Source organism: Macaca mulatta, chromosome 6 (genome assembly GCF_049350105.2).
Source record: "Macaca mulatta isolate MMU2019108-1 chromosome 6, T2T-MMU8v2.0, whole genome shotgun sequence".
NCBI classification, from domain to species: Eukaryota; Metazoa; Chordata; class Mammalia; order Primates; family Cercopithecidae; genus Macaca; species Macaca mulatta.
Window position 1 is genome coordinate 101003959 of NC_133411.1, and position 17084 is coordinate 101021042.

The window sequence follows — 17084 nt, forward strand, 5'->3', positions numbered from 1 at the left end:
GTTTTAATTTCCATTCCCAACAACTAGGGAATACCAGGGCTCCCTTTTCTCTATATCTTCACTAATAATCATCTTTTTGATAATAACCATTCTGAGAGAACTGAGATATAATTTTCATTTTCCTAATGATTAGTGATATAGAGCATTTAAAAATTTATCTGTTGGCCATTTGTTTATCTTGTTATGAGAAGTGTCTATTCAGATCCTTTGCCCATTTTTAATCAGGTTGTTTTCTTGTTATTGAGTTGAGTTCCTTGTATTTGGATATTAACCCTGTTTTACATGTATGGCTTTAAAATATAATCTCCCATTCCACAGATTGCCTCTTCATTCTGTTAAATGTTTCCTTTGCTGTGCAGAAGCTTTTTAATTTTATGTAACCTCACTTTTCTGTTTTCATTTTTGTTGGCTAAACTTTTGGAGTCAAATCCAAAAATTATTGCCCAGACCAATGTCCTATAGTTTATCCCCTGTGTTTTTTTCTAATAGTTTTGCAGTTTCAGGTATAAAGTTTACAGTTTTTCTTTTTTTTTTTTTCTTTTTATTTTTGAGACAGAGACTTGCTCTGTCACCCAGGCTGGAGTGCAGTGGCCAGATCTTAGCTCACTGCAAGCTCCGCCTCCCGGGTTTACGCTATGCTCCTGCCTCAGCCTCCCGAGTAGCTGAGACTACAGGCGCCCACCACCTCGCCCGGCTAGTTTTTTGTATTTTTTAGTAGAGACGGGGTTTCATCGTGTTAGCCAGGATGGCCTCGATCTCCTGACCTCGTGATCCGCCCATCTCGGCCTCCCAAAGTGCTGGGATTATAGTCTTCAGCCACCGCACCCGGCCAATGTTTACAGTTTTTCAATGTAAATTCTATTTTGTCTTATAGGAGTGTAGCTAGTCCTGCTCTTTTGGTTTTCATTTACATGGAGTATCCTTTTCCATCCCTTCATTTTCACTCTGTGTGTCCTTAGAGGTGAAGTTAGTCTCCTGTAGGCAGCACATAGTTGGCTTTTTTTTTTTTTTTTTTTTTTTTGCTTTTTCAATCTATTCAACCTGTCTATATCTTTTGTTTGGAGAAGTTAATCCATTTATGTTTGGGGTAATTATCAGTGGGTAAGGACTTAACTACTGCCATTTTGTAGTTTGTTTTCCAGTTTATTTGTATATACTATGTTTCTTTGTATGTTTCTGTCTTCCATTTTGGTTTGATGGTTTTCTGTAGTGGTTTGCATTGATTCCCTTCTGCTTATGTTTTGTGTGTCTAGTAGAGATTTTCCTTTGTGGTTACCATGTAGTTATATAAAACATTTTATTCTTATAACACACTATGTTAAACTGATAACTTTGGTAGCATATAATAATTCTACATGTTTACTCTCCCCCATTTTGTGTTTTGATGTCAAAATTTATATTATTTTCTAATTTGTATCCCCTGACGATTGTAGCTATGGTTGTTTTGATAGATTTGTCTATTAACCACTGCACTAGAGATAAAATTGCTTCACACACCACTATTTTAGTCCAGAATATTGTGAATATGATTCTACATTACTTAGATTGTTAAGTTTTATACTTTTGTATGTTTTATGTTATTGATTCGTGGCCTTTTGATATAACTTAAAGAACTTTCTTTCATAATTCATATCAGTCAGGCCTTGTCATGATAAACTACTTTACTTTTTGTTTGGGAAATTTTTAATTTCTCTGTTATTTCCAAAGAACAGTTTAGCCAGGTAAGTAAGGTATTGGCAGTTTTTTTCCTTTATCACTTTGAGTGTATCATGGGACTCTTTCCTGACTTGAAGTGTTTCTGCTTTCACATCCACTGGTAATTATGTTCAGACTCTTGTGTGTGATATGTTTCTTATCTACTACTGCTTTCATAATTTTTTTTTGTCTTTGATTTTTGATAATTTGATTACTATATACCTTGGTATACTCCTTCGGGTTAAATTTGATTAGAAACCACTATGCTTCTTGTCCCTGGATGTGGCCATCTTTTCCCAGATTTCAGAAGTTTTCAGCCATTATTTCCATAAACATGCTTTCTGGTTCTTTTGCTCTATCTTCTGCTGACCTAATTTTATGCAGTTATTAGGTCTCATAATTCCCATTGACTTCATCCTTTTGGGTTTTTTTGCTTTGCTGACTGGAAAATTATTTGAACTCACTGATTCTTTCCTCTGTTTGATTAAGCCTGCTGTTGTTGAAGCCTTCTGTTGCATTTTTCACTTTAGTAATTATATTCTTCATCTCCAGAATTTCTGTTTTGTTTTTGTTTATTCTTTTTATTTCTTTGTCAGACTTCTTGTACATGTATTGTTTTCCATATTTTAGTTTTTAATCTGTATGTTCTTGTATTTTACTGATTTTTTTTTTTTGAGATGGAACCTCACCCTGTCACCCAGGCGGGAGTGCAGTGGCACAATCTTGGCTCACTGCAACCTTCTTCTCCTGGGTTCAAGCAAATCCCCTGCCTCAGCCTCCTGAGTAGCTGGGATTACAGGCACCGGCCACCACGCCTGGCTAATTTTTTTTGTATTTTAGCAAAGATGGAGTTTTGCCGTGTTGGCCAGGTTGGTCTTAAACTGCTGACCTTAAGTGGTCCACCTGCCTTGGCCTCCCAAAGTGCTGGATTACAGGCATAGGCCACTAAGCCTGGCCTGAACTTCTTTAAAGGGATTATTCTTTGTCTATCTTTCTGTAGATCTATAGATCTCCATTCCTTTAGAGTCCTTTGTTGGAGCTTTGTTAATTTCTTTGGAGGTGCCCTGATTCTTTGTAATCTTTGAGTTTTTGCATTGGTCTCTTCATTTGTGGAGACAGCCACCTTGTCCAGCTTTTACAGGTGTTCCTTGGCAGGGATATAATTTCACTGTTTAGTGATCACTGGGAGATCACTGCTTGTGATTCTGTATGGGCTGGTGATGACTCCAAGCAGGTAGAGCTTGCTTTCTGGTACTCTGTATGGCTGGGCTGCTACCTTTGCATTGATTTTGGAGAGGAGACTGTACTGGCTGGGCTCTGCTGTTAGGCAAAACCACTGGCTGAGCTCTGCAATCAGGCAGAGCTGCAGGCTAGGCACTGCAGTTGCCTTCAGTTGGGCCAGGGTCAGGGTGTATTCCCTGGCTAGGTATACCAATATTTGAGATCTGCAGTTGGACAAGGTTGCAGATTGTACTCCAAGATTAAGTAGAATTGCTGCTTAAGATGGATGGGCCTAACTGCTATGCTTAGTACAAATTACAACTGGGGTTTGCCTCACAGCCTTGGTGGGGTCTTGAGGTGGGCTTTGAAGCTGAGCTGAGCACTGTTCAGAGTTCTGAGTATGGCAGAACTAGCCTCTCTACTTCACTGAAATACACTGTGGTTGGCATCTCCTTCCCTGAATGGAGTCTTTGGATGTGTGTTAAGGCTGTACTGAATGCTGTTTAAACTCCCACATATGGCAGAACTAGTCCCCACTCTGCTGAAATGCAATGTCGTGGTCCTTTCCCTTCCTAAGAAGAATCTTGGCATGAATGTTGAGGCTGCGCAAAGTGCTGTTGAAATTCCCAGTTGTGGCATAACTAGCCCCTGGTTTCTTATATTGGTGGTGTGGTGAGTGTCTCACGCCCTGGGTGAGACCATGGGGTAGGGTTTGAGGCTGGGCCTGGAGGCTGCCCGTCTAGGGATTTGCGCCAGGTAGAACATCCCACAATAGCTTTGCAGGTGCTATGCTGTTGACTGATACTTCTGGTTTGGTGCCATTAATGGCAGGTATGTTGCGCTACCACCAAGATTTGTGCACTGGTTTTTGTGAGCTCTACCTCCTTGTTTTGTTTCTATCTGACCCCAGGTTGTCTAGCTGTGCCATTACCCCTTGTCCTCCCTTTGAAGTGATACCCGAGTGGACTTCCTGAATTGTTATCTCAGAATTCTATAAAAGCACGATGCCCGCCTCCAGTTCTCTTTGCCTACAGTAGTAACCATGAGCCCTGGAGGATCCTTTCTCTGTGGCACTGTGCCAACTTGGGTAAGGGAGAGGTGTGATGGGTCAAAGTGAGACCGTTTGCTTTTGCCCTTTCACTGTTTTTATGAAGTTCTGTGGTTTATGCAGGTATCCCAGGCTTGATATTAATTGGATTTGTCTAATACTAAGATAGCCACTTTAGTGCTCCTTTAAGAAACATCAGCATGTACATCATTTTATATTCTTTCACTTAAAATGGGTTTCTTGTAGACATTCTAGAGTTGTGTCTTAAAAATGTAATTTGATGATTTCTGCCTTTAATTGCACTGTTGAGGACATGTACATTTAATTAACAAATTGAATTAAATCTAGTACCTTGCTGGTTATTTTCTTCTCATCTGCCCTTATTTTCTTCTTCTTCTTCTTTTTTTTTTTGGATGGAGTTTGACTCTGTCGCTCAGGCTGGAGTGCAGTGGCTCTATCTTGGCTCACTGCAACCTCTACCTCCCGAGTTCAAATGATTCTCCTGCCTCAGCCTCCCGAATAACTGGGATAACAGGTGCACATCACCATGCCCGACTAATTTTTGTGTTTTTATTGGAGATGGGGTTTCACCATGTTGGCCAGGCTGGTCTCGAAGTTCTGAGACCAGGTGATTTGGCTGCCTTGGCCTCCCAAATGCTGAGATTACAGGCGTGAGCCCGTGCACCCAGCCATCCCATCATTTATTTATTCTGCTTTCCCTTTTTCCTTGACTTCTTTTCCACTAGTTGAGTGTTTTTAATGGTTTCCTTTAATGTCTGTATTAGATCTCTTTATTTAATGGTTGCTCTAGTATATACAGTGTCCATCTTTAACTGTTCATAGTCACATGTCAAATAGTATCTTTTTGCATGTAGTGCAGAAACCCTAAAACAATATACAGTTGAACAGTGTGGGATTAGAGTGCTGACCCCCTATGCAGTTGAAAATTCATGTATAACTTGACTCCCCAAAAACGTAACTACTAATAGCCTGCTGTTGACTGGAAGCCTTACTGATGACATAAACAGTTAACATAACTTTTGTTATATGTATAAGAAAATCATAAGGGAGAGAAAATATATTTACTATTCATTAAGTGAAAGTGGATCATCATAAATGTCTTCATCCTTGTTGCCTTCATGCTGAGTAGGCTGAGTAGTAGGAAGGGTTGGTTTTCCTGTCTCAAGGGTATCAGAGGCAAAAGAGGTGGAAGGGGAGGCAGGAGAGGCAGACACACTTGGTGTGTAACTTTTGTGGACCTGTGTTGTTCACGAGTCAACTGTATTTCCATTTGTTCTTCTTATCCTTTTTTCTATTGTTGACTTTTTTGTATTATAAACTTCCAAATACATTGGTAATATTTTACTTTTGCTAGTCATTTACTTTTAAGATGATTTTAATGAAATATATGTTCAATATTTGACTTCATTTTTACCATTTCCTGGCATTATTAGTTTCTTTGTGTAGCTCCAGATTTTCCTCTGGTATCACACTTTTTTTTGCCTAAAGAACTCCTTTTAACAGTTCTTATAATGTAAGTGTGCTGGGAATGATTTATCTCATTTTTTAATTGAGAAGGTGTTTAATTTTGGAAGATATTTTCACTGCATATAGAATTATGGATCGACAATTTTTGCATTTTAATTCATAATTATAAAGATTCTGTTCCATTTTCTTCTGGCTTACATAGTTCTGATGAGAAGTCAGCTGTCATTCTTTTCTTCTCTTTGTTTCATTTTGTCTTCCCTGGTTTTCTTCAAGATTTTCTCCTAGCCATTGGTTTTTACTAGTTTGATTATGATGTGTAGTACAGTGCTTGTGTTTGTGTATTTTATTGATTTATTTTGCTTGAGGATCGCTGAACTTGTGTATGTGGAGTTTTTTGGTTTTTTATTAAATATGATACTCTCCAGCCATTATCTTTTTAAATATTTCTTCCTTCATGTTGTTCTTCTGGAACTCCATTGCATGCTTTTTAAACTATTTGATTATTTTCAATAGCTATTGCATGATTTATTCTTTTTTAAAAAAATGTTTTAGTTGGGATAATTCTATGGACCAATCTTAAAATTCAGTGATTCCTTTTTCAGTTGTGTTCAGTCTGCAGATGAGCTTGTCAAAGAAATTCTTTGATATAATGCCTTTTATTTCTACCGTTTCCATTGAACTCTCCAATGAATTCCTCATTTCTTCAAGTACGTTGTCCACTTTTTCCATTAGTTCCTTTAACACATCAGTCATAGTTATGTTAAAGTTGTTTTCTGATAATTTCAACATGTGGGTCATATTTCAGTGTATATTGTTGATTCCTTTCTCTTGACAGTGGTTTGGTTTTCTTCTTGCCTGTTTTGTATGTTGAGTATTTTTTATTGCATGCCAGATATCATATGTACAAGAATATTGATAGAGGCTGATGTGAATAATATTTATATCTAAAAAGTAGGCCCACCTCTTCTATAAGGTCGTTAGTATGGGTGATTGAGTTAATCTTGTCAGTTATTGAGCTAGTGCTATGGTGAATGTTGTTGCCTTCCCCCCTCCCCGCCCCGCCAAAGCTCATGTTGAAATTTAATTTCCATTGTGACAGTATTGGAAGGTGGTGCCTTTAATAAGGAATTAATGCCATTATCATGGCACTGGCTTAGTTATAAAAGTAAGCTCCTACATGGTCTCTCTTGCTCTTCTGCTTATCTCCATGGGATGATGCAGCAGGAAAGTCCTCATCAGATGCTCTTAGAGTTTCTGAAAGTCCAAGAATTAAAACTTATTTTTCTTACAAATTGCCAAGTCTTCAGTATTCTGTTATAGCAGCAGAAAACGACAAGACAGCTGAATTTGAGTATTGTTAATTCTATAATCACCATCAGTGCATCACTTCAGCTTACAGCAGTGGGCTCCACTTTCTTTGTGCTTATTATGGGGACTGGACTGGAATGCTGGAGGGTTTCTCATCACTATTCTTGCTCTGCCCTAGCTTTCAGCAATCCTTGAACTACTAGGTCATAGAAGGTGTCTCTTTTCATACTCTTTGTTTCTCTGTTGTTACTCAGCTTCAGATCGAGGGTGTGGGTAGATATATTCCCAGTTTTGCTAGACAGATTTCACCCTTAAGCATTTTCTGTACCATTGGTCGCTGGGTTTGGGTCTTTCTCAGCGTTTGTGTATCAGCCTTCCGTGGCAGCTAAATTCTGCCTTGTACATATAGGCTGTGGCCTGGGCAAGAGGGTTTCCAGCCTCTCCTCCAGTATTAGATCTCTGCTGTGTATTGATACAAGATCTGGGACCTAAGTGAAATTACTGCTGCTCCTTCAGGGAAGATGTTTTTTGCTTCTATCCCTCATCCAGAAACAGTGGGTATTTTTCCCCGGCTGGGCAGCAGCAGATTTTCCTAACCCTTCCCTAAGGGCAGGTAAGTTTTATTTCTACCCCTCCAAGAGAAGAAGTGCATCTTTTCCTAGGTCCAAGGGCAAGACTGTCTTTTCTTACCCAGGTGACTTAAGGCTTTTGCTTTGTATGAGAGAACGGTCTGGAGAAGTGGGCCTGGTTTTATATCTATCCGTTAATGGCAGCCAGTCACCACTGGCCTGCTTATGCTGTCAAGGAGAGCTCCCTGCATTTCTCACCTGCCCTCAGTCTTTTTCATGAGCATTTAATGGAGTCATGTGGCAAAGAGCTTGCTAGCGAGGACAAGTTTCCCTTATGTCACGGACTTTGAGTTTTCTGAACTGTGATGCTAGCTATAGTTGCCCCTAAATTTTGTAAACTACTTAATTTTTACATGTTTTTATGAGAGATGTGTTGCTCCTTTGATCTGCCAAAAGTGAAATAGTTTGGGTGTCCAGTCTCTTCATAAAAGAGCTTATCCCTCTTCAGAAATCACATTACTAGGTTGACTTGTTACCTTGGTTTTCTGATGGGGTCAATAAAAGTTAGGATTTTGTAGATTATTTGACTTTTTCTTATTGTTAGGTGGTAGCCTCTCTTGTGGCTTTCTGAAGCCTAAGCAGAAAAGCAGAACTTCATGAAATTTTTGTGATGTATGTCTCTCCTTGTGTGTGTCTTTTTAGTCTAAATGTAAAATGTATTTTTTAGTTTGTTTTTTTCTAATTTTGTTTTTTTATTTTGTAAAATGTATTTCTTAACATAGATCAAGGCTAATTTTTTTTTTTAAGTAGTTCAAGGCTAAAATTTTTTGAAAGCTCACTTTTTAGGAGTGTTTGCAACTGGTTCCATATTTTGTGGTCCAGAATTACTTTCTTGGGAGTACATTACCTTTGAGAATAGCTGCTTTCTTAGACTTCTTTCATTATTCTTTTGGTTTATTGACATGACTTTTCCTTAGGGAATACTTTAATATTCTTGATCCCTAAAAGCCTTTCCTTTATCAAGAAATGGATGGGTAGAAAGACTACTATGACTTCTTAAATATCTGCTCTGAACAATTTATAATTTAAGAAATTACTGCAGTATTCTCTGTGATCCTCAATTGCCCAAAGAAATTAGTCCCTATTAGAAAAGTTCATTCATACTCCTAAGAAATAATTAATTTAGATAATTTGACTAAATAAACTCAAATTTTCTAATACTTTTATACCATTTACATTTTTATTTAGAGTTTTGGAGGCTGGAAAGGCAAATGTTATTTTACCAAAAAGTTCACCAAGTGGAATAACTCATGTGATTGCCAGTAATGCAAGAATTAAAGCTGAGAAAGAAAAAGATAACTTTAAGGCTCCATTTTATCCAATTCAGTATCTAGGGGATTTTCTTTTAGAGGTAAGTAAAATAAATAGTAAACATTTTATTTTGTTTCGTGCATTCATTTTATAAAATATCAATATAGTAAAATATATATTAAAGTTGTGTTCTAAATTTTGAAAATATATTGATAGTAATTTAAATGATACTTTTTAATGTCAATGGCTCTCAATTACTTAAATATTCATGAATACTTCCTATAGATTTGAAAGAAGCTTACTTGTTTAACATTAAGTATTTTAATGTCAGTATAAATAAAATAGTAGAATATATAGTATTATATAGTATTGTATGAGAATTTGGGGGTTATTTTTCCTTTGGAAAAGAGAGAGCTATTTCTAAGGGTTTAGAAATAACTGTCCTGTCCTATTCCCCTACATCCTCCTCCTTACTTGGTGTGGATAATGCTCCTCAAGTTGTTTGAATGGGCATCAAACCCTAGAAGAAACTGTCCAGGAGATATGCAAACAAGAATTTTAAGAGCACTCAGGGTAGAAGAGAACCCTTAGTATGTCCAAAAACGACCTTGATATAGGAAAAAATCATCTTCATTGTTTCCCATCTTGTAGATACCATTATGTTTTATCTAATACTTTATGTCAGAGGTCTGGGAATTACCCTTAAAATCTTTCTCTCCCTTACTCCTCACATCTGTCAACTTACTAAATCTTACTGATTTTATCTCAAATTTTTCTTGAATCAAGCTACTTCTCTCCTTCTGTACTAACATCATACTGAATTTACCATGTTTCCTCTGCACTTCTGTACTAACATCATACTGAGTTTATCATCTTTCCTCAGCACTCCTGGAATAGGCTTATGATTATTCTTCCTGTAACTGCCTTTTTACTCTAATTTCCTAGTTACTCTTTCCTTTTCCTTTAGTGTATTCTAGTTCATTCAGAAAGAGCAATCAAAATGCTGTTTCTAAAACAATGTTGATCTTGTCATTCATCTACGTAAAGCCCTTCAATGGCTTTCCATTGCTCTTCGGACAAAGTGCTGAATCTCTAATATGGCTTACAAGTTCCCACAGGGTTCCTGTCATTTCTCTCTTTTCAATTGTATCCTGCTTCACTCTTATCTATGCTCACTATGCTATATGAAAACTCCTCCCAATTTCTTAAATAAGCTAAGCTACTCCTAACTCAGTGTCTTCTCGAAAGATATTTTCTCCTCCTGAAAAGTTATTCTCCACTACACCTTTCACTCTCTGGGTCTTCCTGCCTTCTACTCATCTTTCAGGTTCCTGTTACAGTGTTACTCTACAGGGAAGCCTCCTTGATCCCCTTACTCAGTGAAGTTCACCTATGTGTTCTCATAGCATTATTTAACTTGGTACTCCCTACAATTACAGTTAAGTAATTGACTGATTATTTGGTTAATGTCTGTTTCCCCATGTAGACCAAAAGCTCCTTGTCATCAGGCATCATGTCTGTCTTTTCCATTTTTATATTCCGATCACCTCACAAAGAGCTTGGCACGTGGGTTCTCATTCAATATTTGTTAATAGAGAATTTGTGAAAGATGTTTGAGTCTTCCAAAAATACGTGCAATATATCATTATGTAGTTGCCTTTCCCTAATGAGTAGCAGCAATGTATGTTGGAAATTTGACCTTAGTTCAAGGAATGGGTCTGCTTGGACTATAGATAATCTCATTGTCCTTGACAGTCATTAGTTAGGAATGAGCATGTGAACCAATTCTGATCAATGGGTAAGGAAAAGAGGTATGTAAGAGCTTCTAGGAAGTTGCTTTCTCATAATGAGAAGAAAGCCACTGACGGGCTGACTCCTGCTAGATATGAACACAGAAGAATGTAGCCTGAAATACTACTGGTTAACCATGAAAAGAACTAGCTTTATGGTGAAACCAGCCCTGTAGTTAGCAGAGTGTAGAGACAGAATCTAGACCCTGGCGCTACTTAAGTTGCTGGATTAAACAACACCGAAACCTGTTTTACCATTAGACCACATTGCTCTTCTGTGTGGCAATTAATTTCCAAGTTGTTTAAGTTAGTTTGGGTTGGTTTTCTATTATTTGCAGCCAAAAGCACACTATCTGATAGACCTCTCTGAATAGTTTACATGTAGTATTAAGTATGAACAGTACGAAAGTTGTTCTTAACTAGATTAGTAAAGATATATTAATTTTCTTTTTTGCTTGGAAAATAATGCTTAAAGTGCAACATACACTGCACATTATCTATAATCTTATTTTGCAGTAGTCTAACAACATTCATATCCGGCTGCTGAAATAGTGGGGGACAGCAATAGTATATCAATGAAAATAGCAGATAATCTCCAACTTATATTTGGTTTTAGAATACATTGTTTTATAAGTTCTGAATTGAACAGCTGGGAGTTCATAACCAGTCCAAATAAGGAAGACATATTGTGATCACTTCTGATCACAGAAGAAGAGAAATTAGAAAGTTAACTTTATTTCAGTGTCTTTCATTTCTTCGATATAGATCATATTACAGTCCTCATTAGATGGATTTTGAAGTGTCATCCAAGAAGAGCTGCCATGTAAAATGAGTGAGTTAATAGTAACAAGCCAGGTGTGGTGGTTCTGTAATCCCGGCACTTTGGGAGGCTGAGGCAGGAGGATCACTTGAGGTTAAGAGTTTGTAACGTATCAAGACTCCATGTCTACAAAAAATTTAAAAAATCTGCTGGGTGTGGTGACACACATCTATAGTTCTAGCTTCTCTAAAGCTGAGGCAGGATTGCTTTAGTCCAGGATGTTGAGGCTGCAGTTAGCACTATGATTGTGTCACTGCACTCCAGCCTGAGCAACTGAGCAACAGAGTGAGACCTTGTCCCCGCCCCCCTTTTTTTTTAAAGTAGCATTTTTTAAAAAAAGTTTTGTTTAACCCTCTTATACTTTTTGAAAAGCTTCTGAGTACCAGAATTAGAAATCTGTTTATTTCAGCTTTATAGATATTTATTGAAGACCATAGCTGTACCAGGCATTATGCAATGCACTAGGGATATGAAAATGAATAAGACCATATATCGCACTTGGAGATGCTTACTATTTAGTGATGGAGGAAGAACGTGGACACTGTTACTTGCAATTCATATGAATCACACATTTGTAAAACTGTACAAGCTACAGGAATACAGAGGAACAAATGGCTAACATATCTCAATTGTTTGGCCCAAGGAAAGTTTCATAAAAATGAGAGGCTACCTAGGAATACTGAAAACTTACCTTGACTACTTAAGAAAGAAAAATGAACTATAGCAGTCTTATGGGAATATATTAGGAATAACAGAAACAGCATAGACTTTTTGAGCCAGATCAACTAATTTGTGATCCAGATTTATAATGTAGTACTGTGACCATAGGAAAGTCATGTATTGTGTCCCTTAGTTTCTCCCTTTGTGTATAGAAGCTAATACTGCATTGCTTTGGTGGTTGTGAGAATTATTACTATTACTGCTTTGAGTAATAGTTACTGAATGATTATTATGGGTCAGGCAGTATGTTAAGCATTTTACATGCTTAGTTATATTTAAACCTCATGTTCATGTGTGGTATGTATTATGACTCCATTTACTGTTTGGGATAAATTTTGAGGTAAAATGAGGGTAAGTAACTTGCCCAAGATCCCACAGCCATCATGTTTCAGAACAGAAACTTAAAGCCAACCACTTAATCAATTTTAAGGCTTCTTTCCTCAAATCTTCCTTTCCTAGATCCTTTTCGTCTCCCCATTTTGAGTATTATTGGATTTCCAGTCTCTTTGTAGGTAGTTAAAAAATAATAATGCCGTAATCGATACTATAAACGAATATCTAGTCATAGGATTATGAAATGCTATTTAAGCAACAGGGTATAAATACAAGTTAAGAACCAAGTGGCGCTCAAAGGATTCCCTTTCTTATCTGTCTCTTCTTATGCATCTGCTCTAATCAGTTCATTCAAGTTTTGTGACAGATGCTTTGGCTGAATATTGGAATAAGACCTGGAGACCAGAGCATATCAATTGCACCCAGCCAAAGATAGGAAACTAAGTCAAATATCAGAATCAAAAGCCAACTCTCATTGCCACAACTGTGTTGCCCTACTCCTAGATGATAGAATAAGTAGCTGATTAAGCAGGCTTTTAGTTATTCTTTAGTGCATAGCACTATCCTGTATAAAATATACTAGTCTTGGACTGGCTTTCCTAGATTATAAAAGGAGGCAAACACCTAACCCAATGCCTAGTACATAAGTTGACACTAAGACACTTACAAGGAATAAAAATGAATATTTATAGTTAAATAATTTCTTTATATTTCATAAGAGTCACCAATTGACAAAGTATTAGTGGCTTAGAGAAAAATATTTGTGGATCATTAGCTATATAGAAAATAGATTATTTAATTTCAAAACTTTCAAATGTTATACCTTCTGTATCAGACTGTGATTTTTAAAAACTTACATAGGGTACTAGTGTCATAAATCCTAATTTACAGATTCATATGTAGCATCTGAAATGGACACATAAGTAAATATATTCAGGATTAAGAAACAGTTTATTTCTTGCCTTGTTGCTGATGATAGTGGTATGTTCCCTTGCATTCTCCGTAACGAGAATGTATATGGGATTAATTCATCCTGTATTCTGGACACTTTTTGAGGACCTAAGCCTATGGATTTATCCTTCCATTGCCAACCATGTAAAATTTAAAGCCAGAAACTCGTTTCCCCCCACCTGCAAGTTGCCCTTAACAGAAATTGCTGTTGATACATTCTTTGGTCCCAGGAATAGGAAGGGAGAAAAGTCTTTATTTTCTTACTTTTCAGTTTCACCTTTCTGAGTTTCTGAAAAAGAAATTCAGTCAGCTGTTCTCAGGGATTTTTCTGTGGTTTCAGGATTGCAGCCTGCTAAAAGGACAGCCCTCATTTTAACATAGGAAGCCAAGTGTGAGTGAGAGGGAACTAAAGATCACGTTATAGATCTTAACACATTTTTGGTTTTTTATAATTGTTCCCTAGGAAGACTGTGATTCTTCAGTCTCTTTGGGTAGAGATTGTGAATCTCTGAAAACAGCCTTTCTTTTTGTTTTTAGACGGAGTCTCGCTCTGTCACCCAGGCTGGAGTGCAGTGGTGTGATCTCGGCTCACTGCAGCCTGCACCTCCCAGGTTCAAGCACGATCTTGGCTCATTGCAACCTCCGCCTCCCGGGTTCAAGCCATTCTCCTGCCTCAGCCTCCCTAGTAGCTGGGACTACAGGCACGCGCCACCACGGCCGGCTAATTTTTCTATTTTTAGTAGAGACAGGGTTTCACCATGTTGGGTAGGGTGGTCTTGGTCTTCTGACCTCGTGATCCATCCGCCTCAGCCTCCCAAAGTGCTGGGATTACAGGCATGAGCCACCGCGCCCAGCCTGAACAGCCTCTTATAAGTACATTTTGGGAACTGTCTTGAACTCACTTTTACTCCCAGCTGTTTATATTACTAAACTTACAGAATTATATGTATAAGTATATATGCAATAAATTTTAAAGTAATTATTAGAAGTTAATTTATGAATTCAGTTTGGGTTCCTTGACAAGAGAAATTTGTTTGAGATAGAGCTATGTTAAGATAATTGTTGTTCATTGCTGTTCGAGGAAAAGTATTGTGTAACCTTTTCCTCTCTGTGTGGGGTATACTTGCAAGTGAGAAGTCTTACCAGTAAAAAACTGAAAAATAATACAAGAAAAAGTCTATCTATAATTGATGATTTGTAAAATCTAGATTGTAACTTTAGCTTGAACAGGGACTAGATAAAATATTTTTGTTCTTGGTTGTTCATAAAAATGACTTGTTAGTAGATCAACAAAGCATTACCTTTTCTTGAGATATGCAGAAATCACTTTATTATTCAGGATCTTTGCTCTAAGAATTTTTTCCCTGAAAGATTTTTATCAGTGTTTAATATACTTTGATTTAAGAGGGTGCATTTTACCTACTTGTTTGACTAACAAAGTATGTAAATATAGTTAAGGCTGAATACCATAAAATGTACATAGTATTGAAAATACACTTAGATGATTGCCTAAACCATTTTTACATACATACAGAAAGAAATTCAGAATGATGAAGATTCCCAAACCAATTCTGTTTGGACTGAACATAGTAATGAAGAAAAAAACAAAGATTTCAGGAAAGATGCAGGATTTCTTGAAATGAAAGGTGCCTTAAAAGAGACCATGTATAGAACCCAGGTAAACTTTATAGGCTGGAAAACATACATTGCTGATGTTTCTTGCAGAATTGTTTGAGAGGCAAAGTATGGTGGAAAAAAACAGATTTTGGAATCAGAAGGCTGGTGTTTGAACCATGTGTTGATAGTCCATGACTTGAACATGTTAGGAAATTGTCCTCTGTCTCTGCTTTGGAACTCTTATTGATGAAGTAATGTTTGTACGCGTCTGGAAATATACAGAGTTCCTTATATATAGTGTGTTCTCAACACATGGTAATTACTTAAAAACTATATGTTTAGGTAACATGTGTGTCTTATAAAGCATTTTTCTTACCTGAGAGCACAATATATATTTATAATTCATGTAAATTCAAGTATTTATATAGAATAAAATTTAAAAATACACAAATGAATTCTAGTTTGATTAACTTGTAGAACAATAAAACAGGAAGGACTTTGAACTTGGAGCAATGAAAAGTACCTCAAGAAAGCATATATGGTGGCTGTCAAGTACAACTTTTCAAAAAGCAGTAGCAACCACAAAAAGGACATTATTAGTTCTGCTCTAGAAGAGCTAATGTTCAGTTATGTTCAGTTTCATATTGTGTTTTATGAAGCAGTCTGTTTGGTGAATTTATCAAATTATTAACTTGATAATTATTAGTCTAAACTAAAAGTTTTATGTATAACTAGTAAGAAATTCAAAATAAATTGTTTTTACCATATCTGTCAAGTAGTTTTGAAAGCTAATTCTAGGAATAATTTGGAACTTTTAAAATTGCGTAGTTCCTTAAGAAATTGGATATGGCAAGATTTGCTAAAACTTTCCAAACTTAAAATATTTTTGCATTTTTTTCTGACTTTTCCAGTGTATATTGATATTTATGTGACTTCTGACTACTTCTTGTAATTTACTATATGTGCATGTTTTAATGAGAAGCTTTTTTGAGTTGATGTGCCTATTGTGAAATATGCATTGTAAACCACAGTATATAGCATTTTTACATATAGAGAGGAATGTAAAATGATGATGGAGTTATTAAAATAAATTTAGTTTTGAATAAACATGGCAAAAAATAAAATAGACATTTAAGATAAATGGAAATTATTAAAATACATCTACAGTCATGTACACATAGTGATGTTTTGGTCAACAACGGACCCCATATATGACAGTGATCCCATAAGATTATAATACCATATTTTTACTTACTCTTTCTATGTTTAGATACACTAATACTCAGCATTGTGTTGCAATTGCTTATAGCATTTAATACTGTAACATGTCGTAAAGATTTATAACTTAAGAGCAATAGGCCATACCATATAGACTAGGTGTGTAGTAGACTATACTATCTAGGTTTGTGTAGGTAGACTCTGATGTTCGCACAGTGATGAAATCACCTAACGATGTACTTCTCAAAACATATCCCCATCGGTAAGCAGTGCATGACTGTATATATGTCTTCTTGAGTTCTTTTTAGGACTCAAATTATGTATGTAAAATTCAAGTAGAAATATCCTTTTTTAAAAATAGCTATTTGGTATAATGATTAAACAACATGATTTTTAATACTTCTTAATCTGAGTTAAGCACATAGGTAAACTGCAGCATATATGTGTACTATAAAGCTTTATGAACTGAAAACAATTATGTTCTGCTTTATCTTACATAATTCAGAGGGCTCTTTACTATATTTAACCTTGTATGTATATTTTACAAAACCTACTTTCCTGGATGGGTTTTTCTTTTGTGACTTGTGTTGATTGCGTTAAGGCTATATTTAATCCACAGTCTTAACTAAATTGCTTTTACAAACATGCAGAAAGAAATGCAAAATCATGATGAAGATGTTAATGTTGGTTCTATTTTGAGTGAACATCACAAAAAAGAAAAATTCAGTGGTTCCAGTAAAGATTTGAAATTTGTTAAAATGAGAAATACCTTTGGAAGTCATACATATGAAAATCAGGTACAACTTTCTAAATTAAAAATAATTTATTTATTTTTAATATATATAGTGTTTATAGAACAGTTTTCTTCAGCTTTTAAAAAATGTGTAAAAATGAGTTACTGTATCCAATAGCTAGATTAAGAAATAGAGCATTATCAGTTTTCTAAGACCTGCTATATCATTTTCTTTTTTCTTTTTTTGAGTTGGAGTCTTGCT

General features: G+C 36.2%; 1 protein-coding gene across 3 annotated transcripts in view; it reads left to right on the forward strand.

Annotated features, from left to right (window-relative positions):
- The window catches only part of SLF1 (SMC5-SMC6 complex localization factor 1), a 75213-nt gene that overhangs the window by 14739 nt on the left and 43390 nt on the right, over positions 1 to 17084 (forward strand). For all 3 annotated transcript variants that reach the window (XM_078004987.1, XM_001090273.5, XM_078004988.1), the window contains 3 exons: positions 8578 to 8740; positions 14789 to 14932; positions 16740 to 16886. In XM_078004987.1, coding sequence (XP_077861113.1) covers positions 8578 to 8740; positions 14789 to 14932; positions 16740 to 16886 — 454 coding nt within the window. The remainder of the gene's footprint in view (positions 1 to 8577; positions 8741 to 14788; positions 14933 to 16739; positions 16887 to 17084) is intronic.